Source organism: Orcinus orca, chromosome 17, assembly GCF_937001465.1.
Source record: "Orcinus orca chromosome 17, mOrcOrc1.1, whole genome shotgun sequence".
In the NCBI taxonomy this organism is placed as follows: domain Eukaryota; kingdom Metazoa; phylum Chordata; class Mammalia; order Artiodactyla; family Delphinidae; genus Orcinus; species Orcinus orca.
In genome coordinates, this window is record NC_064575.1 from 76,830,379 (window position 1) to 76,855,337 (window position 24,959).

General features: G+C 36.3%; 1 protein-coding gene across 11 annotated transcripts in view; it reads right to left on the minus strand.

The window, feature by feature from the left end:
* Positions 1-24,959, minus strand: part of CYRIB (CYFIP related Rac1 interactor B) — a 154,948-nt gene that overhangs the window by 15,898 nt on the left and 114,091 nt on the right. For 5 of the 11 annotated variants that reach the window (XM_049700879.1, XM_049700873.1, XM_004265318.3 and 2 more), the window contains 3 exons: positions 14,879-14,961; positions 8,056-8,177; positions 3,889-3,994 (listed from right to left, as the gene is read on the minus strand). In XM_049700879.1, the coding sequence (XP_049556836.1) occupies positions 3,889-3,994; positions 8,056-8,177; positions 14,879-14,951 (301 nt within the window). In that variant the 5' untranslated portion in view covers positions 14,952-14,961. Of the gene's footprint in view, positions 1-3,888; positions 3,995-8,055; positions 8,178-14,878; positions 14,962-15,883; positions 15,967-24,412; positions 24,535-24,959 lie in introns of those variants that run through there. The other 6 variants (XM_049700878.1, XM_033419801.2, XM_049700880.1 and 3 more) reach the window with 4 other exon arrangements.

Below are 24,959 nucleotides of genomic sequence, written 5' to 3' on the forward strand. Positions count from 1 at the left end.
CTGTCCGTGAAAGAGAAACTCAAAATGATAAGGCTGCTTACTTGTCTTTGAAGCAGCTAGATCAGCCCGGGGCCCTCTGCTGATACAAGACAGTCCTACTAGACTACAGTGCCCTGCGACAAGAGGGGAATCAGAGAGAGAGGATCTCAGAAGGTGGCTCCGGTCTCTGGCTGAGTTAGAAAGAAAGGGAGGTCAAAGAACAGATGATGTAGGGATTGGTCTCTCTGATGAAGCTCCTGAAACAAAATGATGTGGTTATGACTCTTACAAAAGGTAGACGGCAAGGAGGAAAGTACTGGACTACTTAAGCCCTAAATTCTGGAAAGCATTAGCTGGTAAACCAGTGCAGAAGCCAAAGCTATGTAAGAAGGCTGCAAGGAAGAGACTGAATGGAGAAATAATGACAGATCAGTCCACAAAGTAGATCCAGAAGGGGAAACAACGGATGACTAGGAAGAGAAGGCTCCTTTACAGACAAGAGCCATATATTCGCACCTACTGCCAACCATCCACTATCAAAGAGCAGTCTTTGAATCCCCAGAAGAGAACCCAAAGGATGTGGAGTGCAGGGGATCTGAAACAGCCAAGAGGTAATACCACCATTGTGGGCACTTCAGAACCTTTTGAACACATTTTGATAAATTTAGCCCAGTGAAAAGGAGTCAACACGCTGGATAGACTCATCACTATGACCCCTGGAGGTGGCCCCAATAAGCCCCTGGAACAGGAAGACTGAGGAGACACAAAGCAGTTTATGTACTGTCTGGCCACAAAACCTTTGCTCAGATAGCTGCCTCAACTGGGAAGGCCTCAGACTGAAACAAGCAAGTACAGGATGTTTCCCGTGCCAGCAAGGTTAAACCATGTTGGCAAAGCTCAGTGCCTTCCAAATTAGTCAAGTGGTCCCTTCCCTGTCCCTCTATAAATATGCAAACCAGCAAGGGATCAGGGTCCCTCTTCTGGAGTACACCCCATGGTTTATCTGTAGTGCTTGAACCAAGCAACCTTCTTGGAATTCTGAAGGCCCATGTGCATCTTCACAGTTGTGCGGTATTCTGTGTGCTGTTTGTGGTGTTTATCCTCATCTCTGGCTCAACAGGGAGGTAGGAAGAAAAGAGACAACAGAGGTTAAGTGGACTTAAAGCAGAGGGTTCAACTGACTGGAGGTCCAGATAGGATACTGAAGCTCAGAGAATTTAAATGATGTAGCCAAGGCCACACAGCTAATAACTGCAAACAGAGGAATTCAAACACAGGCCATCATGCCTTGAAAGCCTAAAATCCATTATTATTGCTTCTCCTGAATATCCGACACATATTTGATATATCAGATGTACGTACTCATTTAGCTATCACTTGCTCACTCATTCAACATTGAGTTCCTATCACATGGAAGCAAAGACATGTACCCTGTCAGCAAGGAAACTGGAAACATTATAAACCAGGTTATTGGCCGAGAGATGAGGAGTAAACCACCAGATCTTAAATTTGTACTTTGTTCATACCTTTACAGAAGCCCTAGACTACACAATGAAGGTTCAAGGCTCCCACATGACAGAATAAAAAACTGATAGCTTTCTGCTATTACCTGTGTTACTATATCCTCTGCTGAAACGGAACCCAGCTCCTGTGCCGAAACACACAACACTAACCTGATGTAATTCCAGTAGTTAAAATATGAGAAAATACGTAAGCCTGATGGGTTTGGTCTATTTTATAATTACTCTTTTTTTTTTTACTGGCAACTGCTAAGAAACGAAGATGAACTTGAGTAGGACCTGAGCGGCATCTAAAGCCATTTAACTTCGAAAGCGTCTAGGAACGAGCAGCACAGCAAAACCCTAAATAAGTCGTGAAGATAACTAAAATGGAAAGACCTAGGCTCTCTGAGGTTACAAAGCTACAGACTACGTAGATACTTGACTGAAAGAACTGATTGTCATGCTCGAGGAAAATAATTTATAATTCTTATTTCTAGTAAGAAAAGGACAATTTAGGGCTTCGCTGGTGGCGCAGTGGTTGAGAGTCCGCCTGCCGATGCAGGGGACACGGGCCCCAGTCCGGGAAGATCCCACGTGCCGCGGAGCGGCTGGGCCCGTGAGCCATGGCCGCTGAGCCTGCACGTCCGGAGCCTGTGCTCTGCAACGGGAGAGGCCACAACAATGAGAGGCCCGCAAAAAAAAAAAAGGACAATTTACACAAACACTTCTATCTCAACTATTATTTGTCTTTGCATTTAACAGTGTATACTGCATCTAAGGAAAAATAGCAATTCTCTTACTTTTTAAAAAATATGCGCTTTTTAAAAAAAAAACAGAACTTCACAGGACTTCCCTGCTGGCACAGTGGTTAAGAATCCGCCTGCCAATGCAGGGGACACGGGTTCGAGCCCTGGTACGGGAAGATCCCATATGCCACAGAGCAATTAAGCCCGTGTGCCACAACTACTGAGCCCTCGCTCTAGAGCCCATGAGCCACAACTACCGAGCCTGCACGCGGCAACTACTGAAGCCCGCATGCCTAGATCTCGTGCTCCGCAACAAGAGAAACCACCGCAATGAGAAGCCCACGCACCGAAATGAAGAGTAGCTGTGGCTCACCACAACTAGAGAAAGCCTGCACAGCAACGAAAACCCAACGCAGCCAAAAATAAATAAATAAATATTTAAAAAATAAAAAGCTCAAATTAAAAAAAATAATAATAGAACTTCAACTCTGAAGCAGAGGTTGTAAACACAAATGGCCAAGTAGCTAATATAAAGAGAGCAAGATATAAAAAACCAGGATGCAGTAGAGACCCACTGCAAACTAGAAAGTACATGCCCTAACTACTGGACACAGAGTCAGTTTGCCACTTAGCTTCGCCAATTGAGAGGCAGATCCATTGCTCAACTGCTGGCTAAGCTATTGATTTTTCCAAAGCAACCGGACTTAAAACACACACAACACATATAATTACCAATTTTAAAACCTGGCAATTAATCAGGAATTTTTAAAAACCATGTGGGCCAAACAAACCATATCTCAGATCTAAATTTAGCTTATGAGCCGCCAGTTGACTTCTATCTTACAGTACTGGTTTCCTTATCAAATTGTATGTACTCATTTAGAATATATAACACATTTTTATGATTCAAAAAGCAAAACTATATAAAAACACGTATCAAAAACTTAAACTGAAATGTTTCAAATTTCTGACACATCTATACCACTCCTCCCCTATGCTCCCAACTTCACAAAGTTTACATCTTTCAAATTACACAAGCAGCTAGAGAGCTAAATCTTACCTGTTCTACCTCCTCCTTCTCCAAGAAAAAGAACTCCAATTTTGCTTATTCACTGTATTAAAGGCACAATTCTGATCTCTGAATAATTGTTCCCATGTGAGGGCAGAAGCAGATGGTCATGAATTCTTGTTACTTAATGACTCCCTCGATAACTTCGCATGTAACATTAGCTTCCTATTTCTCATCTCGTACAGCTTTAGGTACATGAACCGATCATAACCAGCCATGATCTTAAGAACACAAAAATCTAAATAACCCAGGAGACCTTGGATTCGTTCCCACATATGGGAAAGGATGTGCTATGGAGCTGGAGAGAAATTCTACCAAGCTGTTTCCCATAGTAGGACCCTTTAAGCTGCAAAAAATCAGAAATTTCCTTATGGAAGTCAAAATTTGTTGAGGAAAATGGTCTAAATAAATTGAACACCTGGTTGAATAGGATGATAGGAAGATTATGCTATAATCTCATAGTCTACCAAGCTGCTTTACTTATGAAACATATAAATTTAGCAGTATGAACATAAAATACTGTTAATAACTTCCAGTATCAGTAACTGTCTTTCTCACTAGGCAAGTCATAATGACAAAACTTTCAACTTACCTAACCTCTGAGAAAACTCATAAAATTTCTTTAATTTGCCTACTAGTGGAACAACTGCACCCCATGCCTTCTCTTGCAACTTCTCATCTGCTGGATGCTGGATGGCCTTCAAAATCCAAAGAATAAAAATAGTTAGATTTTTTAAAAATCACAACAGTATTATTTTTACATTAAAATATAGGTTTTGGCAAACACAGGAAACCCTGGTATAGTCCGTGAAATTCAGAATAATGGACCCAGAAATGCTCAGAGTGGCCTTCTCAACTCCATGGATACTTTAAACCTATTATAATACATTCTTCGTTATTCTTGCAATGGATATGGAGAGATGGAATAAAAAATGACACAATGTATGTTTGTTAGGTATATTACGCCTTGATACTTTTTAGAGCCACAAAAAGAAACCAAAATGTTTCCAATATCACAGACAAGCTTTCTTAGAAATTCTGTTTTAAGGATTATTTTCGTAGAATAAAAGGAAACCAAAAAAGGCAGACAATAATGAAATAAGACCCAATCTGGGAAAAGGCTAATAAACTTTCAATAATTCAAATTCCAGGGTCCAAACTAGTTTTTAAAAAGTTACCAAACACTTGAAAACCTAAATCAGCCTGAAAAATGTGATTCAGAAATTGTCACTTATCCCCTCCCTGTAACTAAAACTCTATTCTGGAATCTAAGTTTTTTTAGGTTTTCCTGAGTGAGGTGAAAAACTAGTTTCAAATGTGAAAGGGGAGAAAATAAAACATAATCTAGAGACTAAAATAAACATGAATATGCTCTTTCTCTGCCCAGTCTTCCAAGCCATCAGGCAATCATTTGTAAATATAGAGGGTTATTCCCAAAGAAATATATTTTCTTGCTTTCATCTTCCTTTTGCTTACAGATGCCTTTCTTCACCGTTTTTCCACACCTTGGTTTGCTTTCTCTAACATCTTCAAATGAGCTAAACACACCATCTGAAAGGTGAAACGCATAACCAGCGCCTGTTTGTAACATATCAGCAATCTAAATGGCACACTTAGATTCTCCCAAGACACTAGTACTCTGACTCCATCCATACAAAACCAAAAAATAAGACAGCAAAATAAAACTGAAGCCAGACAGATTTAGAAGATGCTTCAAATAAATTAGCTACAAACTAAATAAATGGGCTATACATTGTTTAAGCAATTTGCTTTATAAGCTTGCCATTGTATTCAAATTTTCTTGATTTTTTTATATAAACAAATAGGAGTCTGAAATGAATCCCACTTATATGACTATCTAGAAATATTGTAATGTTAAAGAAAACCAGACATTACAACATGTAACAATCCTTATTTCACATTGTATTAATGTGACTATTTCAAAGGGACTGTGATATTATCTTGATGTATATGAAAATATCCTTTTAGCCTCAAGTCCAGTCTCAATGGTTTCATATCAAGTAGTAAAAATTTGTTTATTACTTGGGAAATAAGCAAATAGACAGAATTTTAAAATTTATTTTCTTCTCCTCAGAAGTCTATCCAACCTTTCTTGCAAGGATCTAAAAATGATTTTCTAAATATCGGCTCATTCTCATAATATTAAAGTGCTCCAGCAAGTGTCAACCATTTTCGTAACTGAATAGAGTTAACTATTTCCTTGGCCCTGCCTTGCCTGGATTTAGAACTGAAGACACTGTCTGCTCTTTTATGACAACATTTTATGGTTCTCCTTATAATTGTGATTTTTTCTCCTCTCAGATCAGTTTTACTGCTGTTAGATAACATTTCTGGTACAGCACCCATCATAGCCCAACATGAAAAAGAGCACTTAAGTAAAATGTCAATGGTGAGGTTGTCATGGAGCAAATATTATAACTTTCATTTTCAAAAATGTTAAAGCTGTTATGGATACATCAAAACATTAGGGAAAGTTCTTATTTCCCTCTCTAGTGGTTTATTCTAGAGAGTAAGCTTTGTTTATTTAATAGATTATATCTTAAATCACATTTTATTCAATTTTAGAGTCATGTTTAATAAAGTACTATTTAAACAAATACATATATAATCCACATCATTAGCACAGTAATAACAGTAAACTCTCAGTCTATGTTCTATGTGTCAGCTTCTATGTGTCTTTGCTGATGGATTATCTACCTTTATCCTCAAAACGACTCTATGAATTGCTTCTACATTTTTTCTACGATGAATAAGGTGGCCATAAAGGTTTTTACATTTCCCTCCCTCTTGAATGATAGCCTTTTGGAGAATATTTTCTAAAATTAAGTATCTGATAGAAGGGTATAAATAATTTTACAGATCTAATTTTATACCTTGCCAAACTGACCTCCAAAAAGATACCATTCTACAATACCACTTGCATTAAGACTACCTGTTTCTTCATAAACCAACCAATATGAAACTTTTAATACTTTATTACTGTATGCAGTAAAACTTCTTGACAGTGATGGGCATTTATTGTAAACCTGAACATTTTTCTATTGTGTGTTTTCTCATAGGTAGAATGGTTGTTCTACTAAGTCAATTAAGTCTTCACATTGACCTATGGCAGTTTTGGTAGTTATATCTGTTCTTTATGTATTTGGTATACACTCAGCTTTTATATGTTCAGGGAACTTGAAATTCACAGAAATGGTTACATGCCTTCATTTACTGAAATATTAAGGTTTTACTCAAGCTAATAATATTGGCAAGATTAATCTAAAGCTCTTGCATTTATTTCTTCAACAGTTACTAACGGCTTACTAAGCACTATACTAGGTGCTGATAACACAAAAATAAGTAAGAAACCAAGTTCACCCTCCTCAAGCTAGCAGTACAGCAGTGGAGATACAGACATCATATATCAGTGGTTTAAAACAAAGTGATGGCCACCATAAAGAACATGTGCAAGGTGCTGTGGCAAAAGAGTACAGGGAAGTAGAAGATTATTGGGATTTGAAGGAAGGAAAAGAAAAAAAGAAGGGCATATTCCAGACAAAGACAAAGGCAAGTAACTGTACCTACGTAAGACATTCAGGAAACAAGCAGTCCAGTGCAGGAGAGGTAAAACATGGAATTCACATTATCTATAACTTCCCTGCTAACGATACGACCAACTGCTAATCTAAACTAGACTCCATGGAACCATTTAAGTCCTCCTTCTCCTTCACATTAAACATCCAGTCAATCACCCAAACCTGTGGCCCCTCAGGCCAAAACACTTAGTGACTCGGTGTCTTCAGGTGTGTGCGCTTATTTCTTCCTTTACTAGTGCTCCAAATGCCACTACAGGAATCAGGTTCCATATGGTCTGTAAACCCAAGAGATCAATCCTTGAAAACCTCTGCACTATTAGTTACAGAGAAGAGTAACAGAGACAGAAGGGCAGGAAAAAATGAAGCAACAAAGTGTGAGCTATGCCTTCAAGAAATGTAATGAGAAAAAGAGAGATAAGGTCCAGAGGCCAGGGAGTTTCTTTGGGTAGTATAGGACACTTGCGTATATGTGTACATGCGCTGGGAAGGAGTCAATAAAAGAAAAAAGAAAGAAAATGTAATTAAGAGAAGGAAATTAAAAGAGTAAAGTTCCAGAGGAGGGTGGAGAACAAAGGTAGAGAAGTTAGTCTTGGTAAGAAGTAGGGACAGCTTCTTCTGAAAAAAAACAAAAAACAAAAAAAACAGAAGAAATAGAAAAAAAGATGGATGGAAACCTGGTTAAGTTCAGAGGTTTGGGAGAAGAAAGCTGAGGGAGACCACACCAAACATTTGCTCTGTGGTATCAAGTCATCAGACAGAGCTGAGGGGGTCCAGATCACAAAGATGGTTTCAGCTTTCTCCTAGGAAGCTTAGGAGGAGCAGAAAAACAGACTGGCAGGACAAAAAGAAGCCACAGAAAGTCTCATGTTCTCCCCTCCAAAAACAATATAAATAGCCACCATGGATACTGTAAATTTCAGGTGTGAGAATAAACCAAAAAAATAAACTTTTCTTTAATATATATAAATTACATATTTATAGAACCTTGTTTTCCTTTTACCCTTGTATCACTGCAACCACTTTTGAAATAATGCAAGTGATCTTCCTTTAAACAGAATATTTAATATGCAAACAAACAATAAAGTATAGAAAATAATAGAGATTAAAAAGAGGGACATAGTAATTTTTAGTTTATTGGAAAATGTATAAACATGCTTTACCTCTCGTATTTCATGGCCAGCTCCTCTATATGACTGCAAGTCCTCCAAGATGCCTTCTGCATCTTTTAGTACTACATTCACCTGATTATAAATTTCCTTCTCAGACTCTGTAGGCTGGGCATCTAAATAGCAGGAAAGCACAAGAAAATTTAGAGTCACATGATTTTTTTTTTTTAGTACATGTATAATAACTCTAAGCATTGATTAATCTGATTTTCTAAAGATGACTAACATTTTGTCCAGTGCTAACTTTGCACTTCTTAGAAAAGACTGACAATTTTTCCATAGTTCTACATTTGAATAACTATCCTCAAGTTTGTAAATATCACAAAGAAGCAAGGGAACACCAAACATTACTATTTATTTTAAGTTACAAATCATGACGTGGTATATTAAACAAACAAGGATTATAATTCAAAAATTTTAATTGTGAGTGTTAATAATCACTGTTTCTACTATATGCATCACTAACAGTAATGACTGTAAATGTATGAGTAATGATCTATTTTAATGCAACAAAAATGAAAGGCCTATTAATACATCTTGCTCATCTACGGTTTAAGACATAAACTATTTTCCTATAAAGTTCATTTTAATGACTGAGTTTTGATATAAAAAAATTAGAAACTAAAAAAAAAAGTTTTTAGATGCTCCCTTTTTCTAAAGACCTTTATATTCTGTACCAATGAACTTCTCTGCTGATGAACAAAAGGTCCAGATTCCTGTGCAGAGGAGTTCGAACTATGAAACTGCTCCAGAATCACTAGGCTACTAAAAACTAGATACTTTAAGATACAATAGTATCACTGAAATTTTGAAATACTAAAGCAAAAACCGAGTTCCTATACACTTGGGACTGAGAGGAAAAATGGAGAATTATACTTATAAAAAACATAATCAGGAACACAAACATATGGGCATTTCTACTACCTGTGGTGTTAGCCACAAAACTTAGGTTAATAGATGAATAATTCTGGATTTCTGTTAGACTCGAGGTGACAAAAATCCTGTTTTCAATACCTTGGTCACTTGTTTCTCTAAGGATAAATCTTTTTTATTCAATACATTTGATTCTTTTTTTGGGTGGGGAGGGGAGAATTGGCCGCTTTGTGACGAAAATGAGTTTTTCATAAATCTTTCCAACTAGACTATATCCAACACTGCAGATAAGGCATAAAGCACTTAAAATAATAAACATTATGATTACCATAATGTTTTAGAGAGCAACTTTGATGTCAGAATTCCTCCATGCTAAAATTTTCTCTTACTCTGGAGGTAGGGGAGGCAGACCAAATTTATAACATGAATTAAGAACATTTCTGATAAATCTCTTGTTCACCAATCATATAAAACTAGTACCTAGAATTTTCTGCACATATTCCACCTCCCCATAAGTACACAATGATCTATTTATTCCTTTCCTTAGAAAAGTTTTACAAACTTAGTTCACACGTGAAACTAGGAGTCCAGATGCCTAAAACCTGTAACTTTATTTTGCGCTTGGGGCAAGTCATAATTCAATTCCATTTATTAAACCTGCCAACTAGTCAAAAATATACCATTTATATTTTTTAAATCAACAAGTACAGTATCAATTTCAACATACTTAAGACATTACTACAGCAACAATAAGTAACATTCACATGCAAAGCCAACTCAAGAATTTGTGTTTTCATATCTGTTCCCTTATTTTTCAAATTTACTTTCAGAAATCATGTATTTTTTTAATGAAAATGTTATGACAAAATAATTACACAAGGAGTCAACTGAAAAATTAAAAAGACCCTGTCTGTGTCCAAAGCTATAAAGGTATTACTAGGAGCAAATACTGATATTATAGCTAAATGATTTTTTAAAAATCAGAGTTTGTCATTTGGCAGTAGTATTTTTTCACATTTAGCCAGACCATGTTCTCCAAAGTCACAGTTAGACACACACTAAAAAAAAAAAAAAAGGTACACCTCATAACTTTTATACTTACACCAGATGCAGTAGAGAAAAATAGTTTCACATGCAAAAACAGCAGTTTTATACTTTTCATATGGAATTGTGAAACTACGGACATAACATCAATAGTAGACACATATCATAGTTTGAATTCATGAAGTGGGAATTCATGACAAAGGACAATATTTTGACTATTATATAGTAAAAGATATTTGTGAAGTTTGAAAATACTAAACTATGTATTTTGGATGTGGTGACTAGCTGTTAACAGAAAAATATGACACTGAGAATTACATACAAAAGAAACATTATCAGATAGATTTAAATAGACCTTGGAAGTAGTTAATAATTATTAAAGATTTAATAAATACCAAGAAATTTAAAAATAAAGGAGAAGATTCCAGTTTCCCCTAAGGGTGGAAAAAGTACCCAGCACCACACTGATTAAACATTTTTTAGACTGTCACAGGAAAGTCACATTTATAATTTTGAAAGCTGCTGAAGACTGCTGTAGAGATGAAGACAAACAGAAAATAGCAGACAGGTAAAGCACTACTTTACTGATAGCAAGTCATGCAAAAGGGTGAAATACTAGGGAGGGGAAAGGACTCCATAAAATAAAACACTTTTTTCCAAAAATGGTATCATATAATACAACCAAGACTTGTCACTTTGATTTTTCATAGCAAAAAATGAAAACTTTTATTACTTGAGGAAAAACACGTCACTTAGCCAGCTAACAGACGGCCATTCAATTGATTGCAAAATGTATCTACTATACTACTGAGAGTAACCACAGTGATTACTCATCAAGCTTAGTTTTAAAAGCTGTTCAAGGGAAATTACAGCATATTTCAGTTGCTCGTACTATTTGAAGGTAAAATTAATTTTTTTAATAAATTCACACCAGTTTCCTACAGAAGAGTCACTGAAAATAATTGCTAAAATTGAAGCTGTTATGATACAAAAGGAGGCAAAGGATCAGCTATGAAAGGAAAAAAATTAAAAGACACGTAGAAATTGTAATTGTGATAAGGGGTCTGTCTGCTTTAATCTTGCATTCATTCATTAAATATTTACAGTATATCAATCACCACAAGTCTCATCGAGGCAGGGACCTCAATGTAGAGTACATACCACTGTATAGTATATAAACTCAGTACCTAGTAGATTTTCCATAATAAGTATTTATTGAATGAATGAGAAGGTACAGAGATATAAATATACCTCCAGCATGTGTTAAAGAAGGCTATTATGCATTTTTAACTCTAAATAAATATAATCCTACATCATTTTAGAAAAATAAATACAAGAAAATGCCACCAGAAATTTCCAAGTATGGGGAAAAAGCAATTGAAAATACACAAAAATAAAATGGAAAAACAAAGTTAGACTAAAAGGGTGGGTATTATCAATATTTTTTGTAAATGGGGGGTAAGGGGAACAGGCAACACAAAAGACACAAGAATTAGAAGAAATGTATGACTAAGTGGAAAGGCACTATAACAAAGAATCAAAGGAAGTAAGATTCATTTCTCACTTACAAATGACCACCTATATTTACTCTCCTATTTTGGCCTACCTGGAGATAACTAAATCAAGGTTAACTAATGAATACTGAACTTCTATGATTACAGAGGACTATGCTAAGGTTGGGAGGGGACATAAATATAAAAGTTCCTCTTCTCCCAAGAAACACTCTAGTGAACTAATAGATATAGTAGTTACTCAGGCTAAAGATCTGTCATTAGAATGACCTATAAATTAACAATGTCATTATAAAGTAAGAAATTTCAAGAACTAGAAGAGGTTGTACAGGCCCCAATTCAGTGCTTTTAATATGCTGTCATTAGCATAACTGCTGCCGAACTGTATGGGCCAATTCTGGACTTACATATGAGTATTAATTAAACCACTATTCTTAAAATCATATAGGTACAATCTGCTTTCAGAAAAAGACCCTCTTTCTAGTACATCGAGTAGATAATGATATGTTTCACTGAACACAGAATGTCATTTCACGCCTTAAGGCTTTTTTACATGTTGTTCCTTCTTTCTACAACATACTGCACTAAATCAGCCTGAAACATTCTAATTCACCCTTCACAACCCAACTCAAATATCACCATCAGAAAGTCTTCCATGCCCAATCTACTCACAGCTAGGTAAAGTTAATCCCCTTCCTGAACTACACCTTGAATGATGTAAATTATGTAAATAATTAGTTTGCATTTCTATCTATTCTAATGATTTGTATTTCTCTCTATTCTACTGAATTGAGAACTCCCCAAAGGCAAGGGTTGAATTTTAGTTATCTTTGCATCCCCAGTACCTACTGGCTGGCATACAGGAGGCAGGCTGAACTGAAGTGAAAAACAGTATGTGTGTGTGCAAGCACGTAAATTAAGGGATAATGATTAAAGACCGTCTTCATTTGGAAACTACAGGATTCCATTAAATCATACTTTAAAATTACCAGAATAGTTAATTTTTATACAGCTTGATGCAAAACGCCAGTACATCTGTCTGTATGGAACCATGGACATGGATTGAGCTAGATTTAACCAATCAGAATGATGGAAACAGTAAAGCTAAATTATTCTGGTAACCTAAATATTACTGTTCATCTAGAAATAATGTAGTACTAATACTCTATTTAATAAAAGAATATGACTTTATCCTTAGTAATCATAATGAACTGGCAAATCAACTGTGTTGGCAATTTTGAATCTGGTATAAAACAGGTTAAAGAAAGGAAGTTTCAAGGGGTCACTATAGTAGCCTAATGATAAAATACACTTTTACAAGTGCATATTTCCAAAAAGATGACAAATATTCAAATGGATGACACATAAAATTGATTAAGAGAACTCTGATGTTAGATTCAAAAGAAAACATTTAAAAATGTAACTAAGAATTAACAAGGGACAAACTCTGGCCTAGTCTGCAGTTTGTTTTCACTAAATTTCATTTACAGTATACCAGTAAGTGTCAAACCAAAAGTTCTACATTGGCTGATATAAGCAACAAATATTTAATTTACATCTGCCTTTAAGACGTTAACACTTTATATATAGTTCTTCATTGTTGGTTATTATTGTTCTTGTTAGCAATTTTTACCTTTTCCTGCTACTAAATTAGCTATTTAAAATTTAAGGATAATGATCTAAACTCCCAAAGATTAGAAAACCAAGACCCAATAATATTTTTTAAACTACAGTAAATTCATGCTTTTCACTTGACCACAACATAATGCTAGGTTTATAAAAAGATCAAGTGCCAAGTCTTGAACAAGATCTTGACTATATCAAAGCCAAGATTCTGCAAACGTAAGGAACTTGAGACAAAGAGTAAAAAGGAGACAGAATAGCAGGAAAATATACAACAGCAAGTTTGAAACAGATGCAAATAAACTAAAATACAGCTCTAATGTAAGTTGCCTCATCTGAAAGAATAATCTTCAAGTCAGCAATCTGCTCAACATCCCCAAGCTGATTAAAATTCATGCTAAACATGCATTTAAAACAGCACTGTTAAATTGTTGAGAAGGGTCAAGAAAACTACTACTCGGTAACATTGTCCCCTAAAAACCAAACAATATGGTCCTGATATTGACATTACTACTCTTTGCTGGCCTGCACACAGTACCCAAACTGTAACGGAACATTAATAGGAATGTAATAAAAGTAGAAAAATATCAGAGACCAAAAATTATCCCATCAAATGGAGATAAGCTATAAATTAATGTGCTCATATGAACTGTCCTGGTTTAAAGAAAAAAATATATAAATTATTCATAATAGAATGAATTGTATAATATCACATAAACTAAACTGAAGTTGATGGGAAAATGTAATGTCTCTCTGTGGATTTATTTTAAGAGATTTATTTGTTTTAAAAATCAGAAAAGGTCTTAAATTTTAAGTATTTAAAAATCTGTTCAAATGTTTTAATCTCAGATGAAAATGCGGGGGGGGGGGGGAGCGGGTCACATGATTTATAACCTAAAAGCTCTCTCTTCACCCTTTCCTAACAATTTTCTAATGATGAGTTAAAATAGCAAGATTCACACTGAAACACCAATTTAATATCATTGTTCCCAATTTGACAACCAGACAAGCTAAAGCAACACTGACAGCCAAAAAAGCAAAAGCTTTTCAACATGCACAGGGGTCAATGACACTTACCTGCCACTCTTAGACCATATTATAATAGGTCATGCAACATAAAACAAACAGAAGGCAAATTACTTAAAGGTCTGTGAACCCATTATTTTTCTTTTTAGAGTTAGAAAAAAAATGAATTCCTGAAATAAATACATATAATGAATTTAACTTTTCAAATTAATTATCTGCAAAGATTAAATAATTAAGGTTCACACTTACCTTTTAATATTATGCCCAAATTACTGAGCTCTGAATGGCCTTCATGAACAGATTTTGTATTCAAAGTATTTCAATAGGTACACAGAGTAACTGAAACCAAGTCAATTTTTCTCAACTGCAATAAAAATTTCCCCAAATATTGCTTCTAGTTAACAAAGCTTGAAGTAGCATTTGTCCTTTCCACCAAAATTTTTCATAAAAATGTTTTCAGAGAATCTCAAATATTTTCATTAGAGATCTCAAATTATAAAATAATGTCCAACTAAGAGATATGAGTCTCTTATAAAAGTTCAAAAACATTTTATCACAATTTAATCTATAAAATATGACTTCCAGTTCTAGAAGGCACCAGAAATTTTACTCAAACAATTCATAGCTCAGTCATGCAAAGCAAAAGTTAAAAAGATGGCAAAGTGGAAACATTCATTTAGTGCAAGACAAACGCAGTCTACTGCAGGCAAAGAAAAATAGATATAAAATCATCTTCTCACTTTCAAAATCAAGGAAAAAATTTGGCCCCTGCTCAAGGTCTGTGCATGTCAAAACTTTAAGAAGATTCCCCATGTTAAGGTACCTGTCAAGACAAGAATGAGAAAAGAGAAAATATCCCTTTATAAAAAAGAACATCTGAAATTTACTTAAAAAACCAAAAAAAACAAAAAACAGTAACAGGGAAAATGTTCATTAGGCCATGAATTCGTCCTTCAGGTTACCCAGACTGTGCTCTGGAAGACAGCAAACCGGGTTCTCAAGGTGCTGATATGTAGGACCTAGAGGTGAAATGTAGTTTTCCTGTACACAATGGCACAACTGTTGCTCTAATTCTTCTTAAAATTCTCCCAAGTTTCATTAATGGCCTTATAATGAAAAATTCTTTAAGTATTCCAATAGTGCTAGTATTCTGAAAAAGAAATTTCTGATCAAGAATTATTCAAATGTAATCTTGTTTAATATTGCACTGAAACAACAATTTATTTCAAAGCCAAATATTAAGAGTTTTGGCCACAGCTCACCTTTGCATTTCACCTTAAAATAGCAGAATATTAAACTACTTCCTGTATGCCGTTAAATAAAGCATGTATTTCTAAGCAAATTTGGATTCTCAATAATTTGTGGAGGTTACTTAAAGTACTGATTCTGGATATGCAGCACAACTCTGATTTGTCATAAAAATTATCATAAGATTATAAGCAAACAGATTGTTGGGCATAGTCACTAAGGCATACTATTAGAATGTTCATCATAAGGCTACTTGCTTCATGGACTAATGAAAGGACAGCACTGGCTACAGACTCAACATGATTTCAGCAAATGAAAAACTAAATTATACATATGATGGTGATGCTTGCCTACGATTAAGAAAAAAGTCATGCAAACTTTGTTTGATCCCCATACTTTATTAACAGATAGTCTGGCTGGCCTTCACTGTGGTGTGAGTATAATTAATCTTTCACCTTTACCATTATGCACCAGCCGTGAAGGGCTAAGAGACTTACTTTCAAAGTCCAAGAAAAAATGTGCTGCATTGTGGTCTATGTCCCTGGTTAGCACCTTAATGAGATTACCCATGCCAGCAAACCTAAAAATAAAAATGGCAACATCATTTAGTTCCAGTAAAAAAGTTTTTAAGCAGAGGCCTGGGATTCGGCAAAGGCTGGCTTGCTCATAATTACCAACAGGTGCAGGTTTTATATGCTTCTGGCGTTGAAAATTTGGAACAACAAAAGCACATTTGGCTCTGAGTTTATAGCTCTTGTCCCTCTTTTCCACATATCAAAAAAGTTACATAAGGCAAAACTGGCAAAAAGATTAGATTTTTACATATAACTTGCAATATTTACATTTGATTAATATCTATGCTATAAAATGTTTGAGGCATATATTCTTTAAAATGTTTGAGGCATATATTCTCAACTGAAATTAACATCAAAAATAGATTTCTCAACTAAGTAAATATTGAGACCATTATTCTTAAATAATAGGGATATTGTCCTTCTTGCAGAATCAAATCCTATTGGGAATACATGGAAAACAGTACTCAAACCACACTTAAAGACTGAAGGGAGATACCAATTAATGACCCATTTTTTAAATTTTACCACACATAAACCAGTATTTCTTACATTTTCTATACTCCTAAGAATAATCAAACTTTTTGTTATTTAACCCACAGATTGATTATTCAACAATATCAACTATATACAAAGTATGTAACTTAGAAGTTAACACAGCAAACAAACACAAAGGGAGCCAGCAATTATTACAACTTCATAAATTTGCAGAGGAAAAATAATGCGATGGTATAAATCTTGCCCAAGAATTTGCCATGACTCAGTGAGGATGAAGGTGGAAGGAGGGGGTCAGGAACGTCCAGGAAACCAGATTCAAACCTTGTAGTTGCAGTAACTATAGGAAAGGCAGACTATGGTGTCACAGGCATCCCATACCCTCCCCTCCCCCAATCTCCATACTTTTTCTCCAAATATGGAACTACTGGTAAATGTAAATGAAACAAAATACAAAAGTAACAATATTTTTATCAATGAAAAAGAACACCTTATTGCTCACCCCTATTACAAGAAATCTGAAAAGAGCACTCTGGCCAGCTGTGCTGTGCCCCCTTCCTCCACCTACTCTCTGGACAATGGCATATGTTCCTCACTTTAAGCTTCGCAAAGAGGAAATAACAGTATATGTATAACAGTTATTTGCTTTAGAGATCAAAATCTGATGGACTGACACATACTTCTTAGAAATGTTAAAAGCAAACTAATTTATTCACAAATATGGTTAATACGAAGGATCCCCTCTTTTAAAATGATGCCCCCTATGGGAGAGGTAGGGATCTATGTTATTTTTGATATTAAAATCCCTATCACACAGAATTCACAGGAAAGATTCTGTCCAATGTATGACACAGATGGACTACGTGAGATTAAAACTAAAAGGGAAATATTTCATCTTCATTATCTTTTACACTGTAAAGTTTAATAATACCAAACTTTTATATATATAAGGAAAATATAACCATTTTTCCAAAATCATCACATCCAAATAATTACCTTAAATTGTTACTAAATCTATTCAATAAATTATTTCAGGAACATTTGGAAAAAAATATTTCACAGCTTCAATTTTCAAAAGCTTTCAAATATATACGGAGTATCTGTTTCCAAACATACATAAATTCTCTCACTAACAAGAACCAAGAGCAATATACAAAGAATTACCTAGTGGTATCAAAACTTCAACCACAGATGTAAAATCAGTATGAGAGAGGACTGTAATTGTCTTTAAGAGGAAAAGGCAGCACACCATTTGGTGTTAAAAGAGTTTAGACTATGGAATCAAACCAAAATTCCAACTCTAGCTAAATAGCTGTTTGTCCTTGAGGATGGTAGTCAACCTCTCTGGGACTTATTTTCTTCCTCAGTAAAACACACATTTCATTGTAACCATCTTAAATAAAGGGTTATTATGAGAGTTCAATGAGATTAAACACTGACTTATTATTAGCACAGTGTATGGCACACAGAAAGCATTCAATAAAAATGCTGCCTGTTGTTATAACCCCAAAATCACAAAATAACTTTAAAAAAATAATAATGGCTCTACTTCTTTTAACACAAACCACAGTCTTCAATCTGTCAATGAATTTCAATGTTACAAATCAGAGTAAATCACAAAACCTACTTTTAGCTCACTTTTGTCAAGAATATTGCTAAAATGCTGTCCTAAAATTAGTCCTATGAGACCTTCATCAGGTACAGGAGAGAGGGAGAAGGGACAGATTTAAGTTTCCTTACCTTTGTACTTGTATGCACACAGTTGATCCTCGGGGAAAATACTGAAACTATAGAAGTCTGTCTGCTCCGTTTTTCTACATCTACTTCTGCAAATTCCTTCCATTATTTAGTCCTTCTTTCGAGGCACCCCAGCCTAATGTGACCCCAACACCCCTCACCCTGCATCATACTTGGTCCTGACATACTCACTCTTCACAAGTACTCAAAGATTCAGAATTTTTAAATCTCTTCATCCCAAACAGTGACTCTTAGCTAGAAAATGGCCCAGTTTATCTAGTACAGGTTTCTCAACCTCAGCTCTACTAACATTTGGGGCTGGGTAATTCTTTTGTTGAGAGGGGTCCGTCTCACACTGTTAAGGTCTTCAGCAGCATCCTGGGCCTCTACCCACTAGATGCCGTAGTAACCCACCACACAAGTTGTGACAACCAGAAATGATTCTGGATGGTGGCAAATGTCTCCTAGGGGGCAAACCCTACAGCACACAGGAAAGATGCTGTGCAGGCAACCCACATCATGTGTGTCTCCGAACAAAAACTCATGGAATTTTTCGAAGGTCTGAAAACAGTTCATTATAATATTATCAGTTGTCATATCTTTTTATAGGAAAAAACAAAAAAATTAAAACCATATCCCTGCTGTCTTGCATAGTTTAACTCTTCAGTCAAAAACAAAACCAAACCAAAAAACCTCTCCATCCCCTCAGTGTGACTGATTTCAATGAATATGACATAATGGCTACTTGGCAGTTCTGCAAGGTACCAGACTGCCTGGGTTCAAACCCCCCCAGCTCTGCCACTTTCAAGCTCTGGGACTTTAGTCAATTGTCCTAACTTCTCCATTCCTCAGTTTTCTCATCTACAAAATATGTATAATAATAATATCCACTGCAGAGGGTTCATAAAATCATTAAACGGGTTAATACAAGCAAAACATTTAGCATCATGCCTGGCAAAGTGTTTGCTGCTCTAGCTCTGGCTGTTTTTAGAGTGACCTGACTGACCCACAGGATCTGTCCCCGGTAGCAGAACCTGTGGATGTGAGGCTTTGGAGCGTGTGGCAGCTGTATTTCCTGCCCTAGAGGAAGCCAGTCTGTCACAAAAGAATGAAGCCAACATGCAGTGGAGAGCCACAGAAAGCGTTCACAAGTCCTTAATTTCTGATTCTATTTGTTCCCAAGTTTCAGCTGCCATTTACCTCAGCTGAGTTTAGATTTTCCTCTGGTTTTAACATATCCTGGTTTCTTTCAATTTCCCTTTTACCTTTTTAGTTGAGTTGGGCTTCTGTCATTTGCATCTAAAAGAGTTCTGACTAATATGATTTCTAAATTTCAGATGAATAAATAAATCTGATCCAAAGGATATAAAAGATTTTTCAGAGTATATAAAACTTGGTCCAAAATACTGATATACTTTAGAGGCACTATTTCAAGGTAAATAATAAAAATTACAACTTAGGATAATAAACTGTCATCCGATCTGAATTTAGGAGGGAAAAACTAAAGAATTTTCTTTCGACGTACTTTTTATTGTAATCCTTGGATTTAAACTAAATATTATAAATATTTACTAAATAAGCTAAGAAGAAATTTGATACACAGAAGTCAGATATAGTGTACTTCGAGTGTTTGCAATATTTTCCACGTATTTTTGTGACTACGAGCTCTCACGTTATGTGTTTGTTTCGAAGTTGGAGGCTTATCTGGAAAGGAACATGCTCTTCCTGGCCGGTAGTCTGTGGAATGTATTTCTGAGCTCACGAAAAGCATTTAATAAATACATTAGACCATTTTCCCATAAAACATTTGAAAAGAAGTTTCCTTAACTAGAATAATAGAAGCCACTAGAAACACAACTACATGGTACCATTAATATGTTACTTCATCTCTCTTTCTAGAAAATTCCTAAGAGATGCTGTTACTTCATCTACTCTTTGGGGCTCAGGGGGGGTTTATAATACTGTCTCCTATGCCTGGAATGCCACTTCCAAGGGCTCTCCCACGGCTGGCTTCTGTTCACCCTTCAGGCCTCACCTCAAATGCCCCTCTTCAGAGAGGTTTTGTCTGCCAACCTCACCAACAGTAGTTGCGCCTAACGCAATCTAAGTGACTATGTTTGTTTAGTGTCAGTTTTCTTCACAGCCTATTTATAAATTTAATAAATACTTCTTGGTGGGGGAAGAAGGAAGAAAACCTCATAAACATACTGACAAGATTCACTATAAACCACGGTTTCTTAAACTCGGCACTATTAACATGCGAACCATAATTCCTTGTCGCGGGGCTGTCCCGTACATTGTGGGATGCTTGGCAGCATCCCAGGCCGCTACCCCTTAGACACCTGGTATCACCCCACACCCGGCTGTGACCACCAACGTCTCGAGATATCGCCAGATACTCCCTAGGGGCCAAAACTGCCCCCAGTTAAGAACCACTGCTTTCAACGTGTGACCACAGACATGAAGCGCACTCTCAGGTTAGCCTAGCAACCCTACTCCTACCTGCAGTCACTCTTCTTCCCCCTCCACCAGCTGACCATTCCCCAAGGCTTTTTAAAAAAATCTCCTCAAATCTCAATCTATCTTCCATCCTCACATGAAGAAATGACCTCCCTAGATCTTTTACCCGCAAAAACCAAGAAAAGGAAACACCTACTATCCTTTCTACCCCCCTTTCTTCATCAGTAACAACTCACTTTACCTCTGCACCTGCTCCTGATAGACACCTCAGGGCACCCGTTCTCCTATTCTCTATATGAAAAGCAAAGCTTCACGTCCCTTCTCCGACCACATCGTCCTGCCCGTCCTCTTTATAGCAACCTGTCAAATGAGCTGTCTGTAGTTATGTCTTCCTACTTTTCCTCTTCTCATTGTCTCAACTCATTCCAATCTGGCTTTTACACCCACCACTACGATGAAGCTGGTCCCTGTCAAGCTCACGGAAACCTTCATCTGGCGAAATCCAAAGGGCAATTCTCACACCTCAACTCACTGGATCTCTTAATAGCCTTTGACCCAATTTATCATTTGCTCCTTCCCGACACACTTTCTTCATTTGACATTTAGGACACCACATTCTCCTGAGCTTCCTTCCTGCTTTATGGCTATTCTTTTTCTGGATCCTTTCCTTTGGCATACATGCAGTTATTTCTCCCACCTTAATGCAAAACAAAAACCTATCTTCATTCTATTTCCCTCCCCAGCTCCCACCCTATTCCCTGCTTCTCTGTGCAGCAAATTCCTTAAGAAGAGCGCCTACACTCATTGTCTTTTATTTCTCTCCTTCTACCCTCTGTTAAGCCCACTCCAACCTGGCTTTGTGCCCAATCCTATACCACCAAAATTGGTCTGGCAAGGTCATCAAATAACATCCATTGCTAATTCCAATGGTCAATTCTCAAGTCCATACCTTATTTCACCTGTCAGGAGCATATGACACTCTCTTCTCAATATACTTTTATCATTAGCTTAAAGGATGCCCTCCCTCACTTCCTTCACTGCTATACCAGTCCGGTTTGTACCACCATTACCTCTTGCTCAGATTACTTCCAAAGCCTCCTAACTGCTTCTACCTTTGCCTCCTACTACAATCTCTTATTATAAGAGGCAAAGCAATCTTTTAAAAATACAAATGGACCACATCCTTTCTGTGCTCAAAAACATGCAATGGCTTACTCCTACATTCAGAATAAAATCCAAACTCCTCACCAGGTCGTACAAAACCCTACATGATCTGTCCCCAACTCACTCTGGCCTCATCTCCCATCACTCTCCACAACACCCTGTTGCAGTTTCTCTAACACAGCAAGATTTCTCTCTCCTTGGAGCCTCTGTACCTGCCTTTCCCTGGCCTGGGATGCTTTGTCCACAGACCTTTAAATGACAAGCTACTGCACTTCATGTGGTCGTTGCTTTAATTAGACCACCTCAGAGAGCACCTCCTTCACCAATCCATCCATAATACCTCTTCCTCTCTCTCCTCTCTATCCCCTTCCCAAATTGATGGTTAGCACCAGCTAACACACATTCATTCCTCTGATTATCTGTTTAGTCTGTCTTCTACTGCAAGGTGAACTTTTAAGGAGACAGGAGCTTTGTTTTGTATGCTACTCTATCCCCAGCACCCAGAGTAACGCCTACAATGTTGTAGGTAGTAACAAATATGTGTTGAATAATTCCATGATCAAAAATACACACAGAAAACAAAAACTTGTCTGTAAAATTACAGGAGTATTTCAAGGAGAGACGAAAGACCAAAATACTGACAACTGAAAACTCTAAGTTGAAAAAAGAAAAAAAATGGTCTGAGAATTTAGGAAGAGCTCACTGCCTTCTCAGTCAAATAAATGAAGACAGTCCTTCCCTCCCCCCATCCTCCCATAAAAACCATTAATTTTATGTACAAAAATTTAAAATTTTTGAAATGTTAAATATTAGGGAAATAAACTGACAGACACTATGAGTATCAAGAAAATTACAGTTTGCCAAGATAACTTAGGAAGAACATAGTATCCTCCCACAGCCATAAATATGGCTCCAAAATATAAATAAGAATCGAGACGAGCCTGTATCAGAATTCTGATCTTTGTAAAACCGAACAGCACTCATAACATTAAAATTTAAACCCACATTTTAAAGCTTATTCTATTTAATCTCCTTTAGACCATACATCCTCCAAGAAAGTCCTATTTGGGAATTCTTCACATCTTCTGATAAAAAATTAAAAGCAGAGTGTCAATTCTGTCCCCTCAAAATTTTACAAGGAGGACAAACTCCAAAATCAAGCCAATATCCATTACCATCTTCAACTCAGATAAATGCATAAAAAATGCAGAGAAATGTGGTGTTAAGAAAATAAGGAGATACTGAAAACATACTTTGTTCTAATAAAACCACCAAACAATAGATTTCATAAGAATGCCTTAATACAATCCCATTTCTTCCAATTTACGGGGACTAAAAATGTGTGAATGTGGGCTTCCCTGGTGGCGCAGTGGTTGAGAGTCCACCTGCCGACGCAGGGGACACGGGTTCGTGCCCCGGTCCAGGAAGATCCCACATGCCGCGGAGCAGCTGGGCCCCTGAGCCATGGCCGCTGAGCCTGCGCGTCCGGAGCCTGTGCTCCGCAACGGGAGAGGCCACAGCAGTGAGAGGCCCGCGTACTGCAAAAAAAAAAAAAAAAAAAAAAAAAAAAAAAAGTGTGAATGTGAAAAAACTTGTCAAAATGATCACTAGAAACTACCATTTTTAGTGTTAAAAACAAATAATTTCTTATATTTACCCAAGCTCTGAATCCTAGGCAAAAAGGTCTTCTAGAAAACATACTACCAGACAATGTTCCTTAACTATATGCTGTCATATATAAAATATTACTTAATACTAAATATGCTATTTCTCAATCTTACAGATATTCAGCCCTGTAGAAGCAACTGAAAATCTTTAAAACTGACAAGATGGTGAGTTACTCTGGAATGCAACTATGCTTCTGCTTTACTTGTCAACCAAGAAATTTCTGGTTCTCATGTAACATGTACCGTGACTCTGAAGCAATATTAACAGAATGGAAAATCAGTAATGAAAAATATGATACAATGTTCACTGACAATGGTACACACATGATGAAGGCCAGGAATCACAAGTTCACACTCTTCGGTTGTGTATTCAAAAACTATAACACAATGTAACATCACAAAACGTAATATTTTGCACAAGCAAAAAATAAAGAATCGCTTTAATAATTGTCCTTCCAAAGACAAACTACCAGAGATACAAAGGAGTCTGGAATCGCTTTGCCATTCATATATTCAACCAAGTAGTTATTACATGTTTAAAAATCTGCTTTAACGTAAAAAGCAACAATATTGCACTAAGATAATTAATGCCAACAGCAAAAAAAATCACTAATAACTTCCACCTGCTGGAGCCTGTTGAAGAAATAACAAAATTGATGTGCTGGAAGAGAGCAATTACAGAAATATGATACGACACATGCTGAAAAAAGCCTTCTAATCAATCTATTACACAGAAAATGTTGCAATTTGGTGAATAAAAAAGTGAAAGGCAAGAAGAAACTATCCTGAAAACCAGTTATGTAACTCCAGCGCCACATTTCTAGGTCTAAGGTTTAAGGATAAACATTTCTCAAATGATTACATAAAGCAGAAAGTACAGGCTAAAATAGTAGAAACTTCAAAATGATTCAAATGATATCAACAATCTCACTTAGCACGTCTGCCTCTGAAATCCAGGCACCATCTTTTTCAAACAGTGCACAAAGTCTTGTTTGCAGAACTGCTCCTAAACTGCATCACCACATGATTTGAAAGCAAGTGTCGATTTAATAATGAACAGCAGAAGTGACTCCAGGAGTGATCCAGCAGCTGACAACAGGGCAAGAATAAAAATTTCAATATATCAAACTTTTAAAATCTGACTACTACAATTAATAACATTATAATAATTAAATTTTGATAAAATTTCAGATTTATTCATGCATCTCAGAAGTTCATTCTGTGATGATTTTCAGCTTTGGCCTTGGCTGAATATTGATTATTGGCCAAATGTGTATTTGATGTACCTGATACAAGTACACAAAGGAAATATTCAACATAGGGCAGAGTTAATAGTCAATAAGTATCTAATGAATTAATTTAATGACTGTAAATAGGTGGATCCACTGGTATTTCTTTTATGTAAAGGATCAGTTAGGTACCCAATAATTCAAAGGAGAAGTAAAATCATAATTCCTTCTTAGCTTCTGATAATGCTG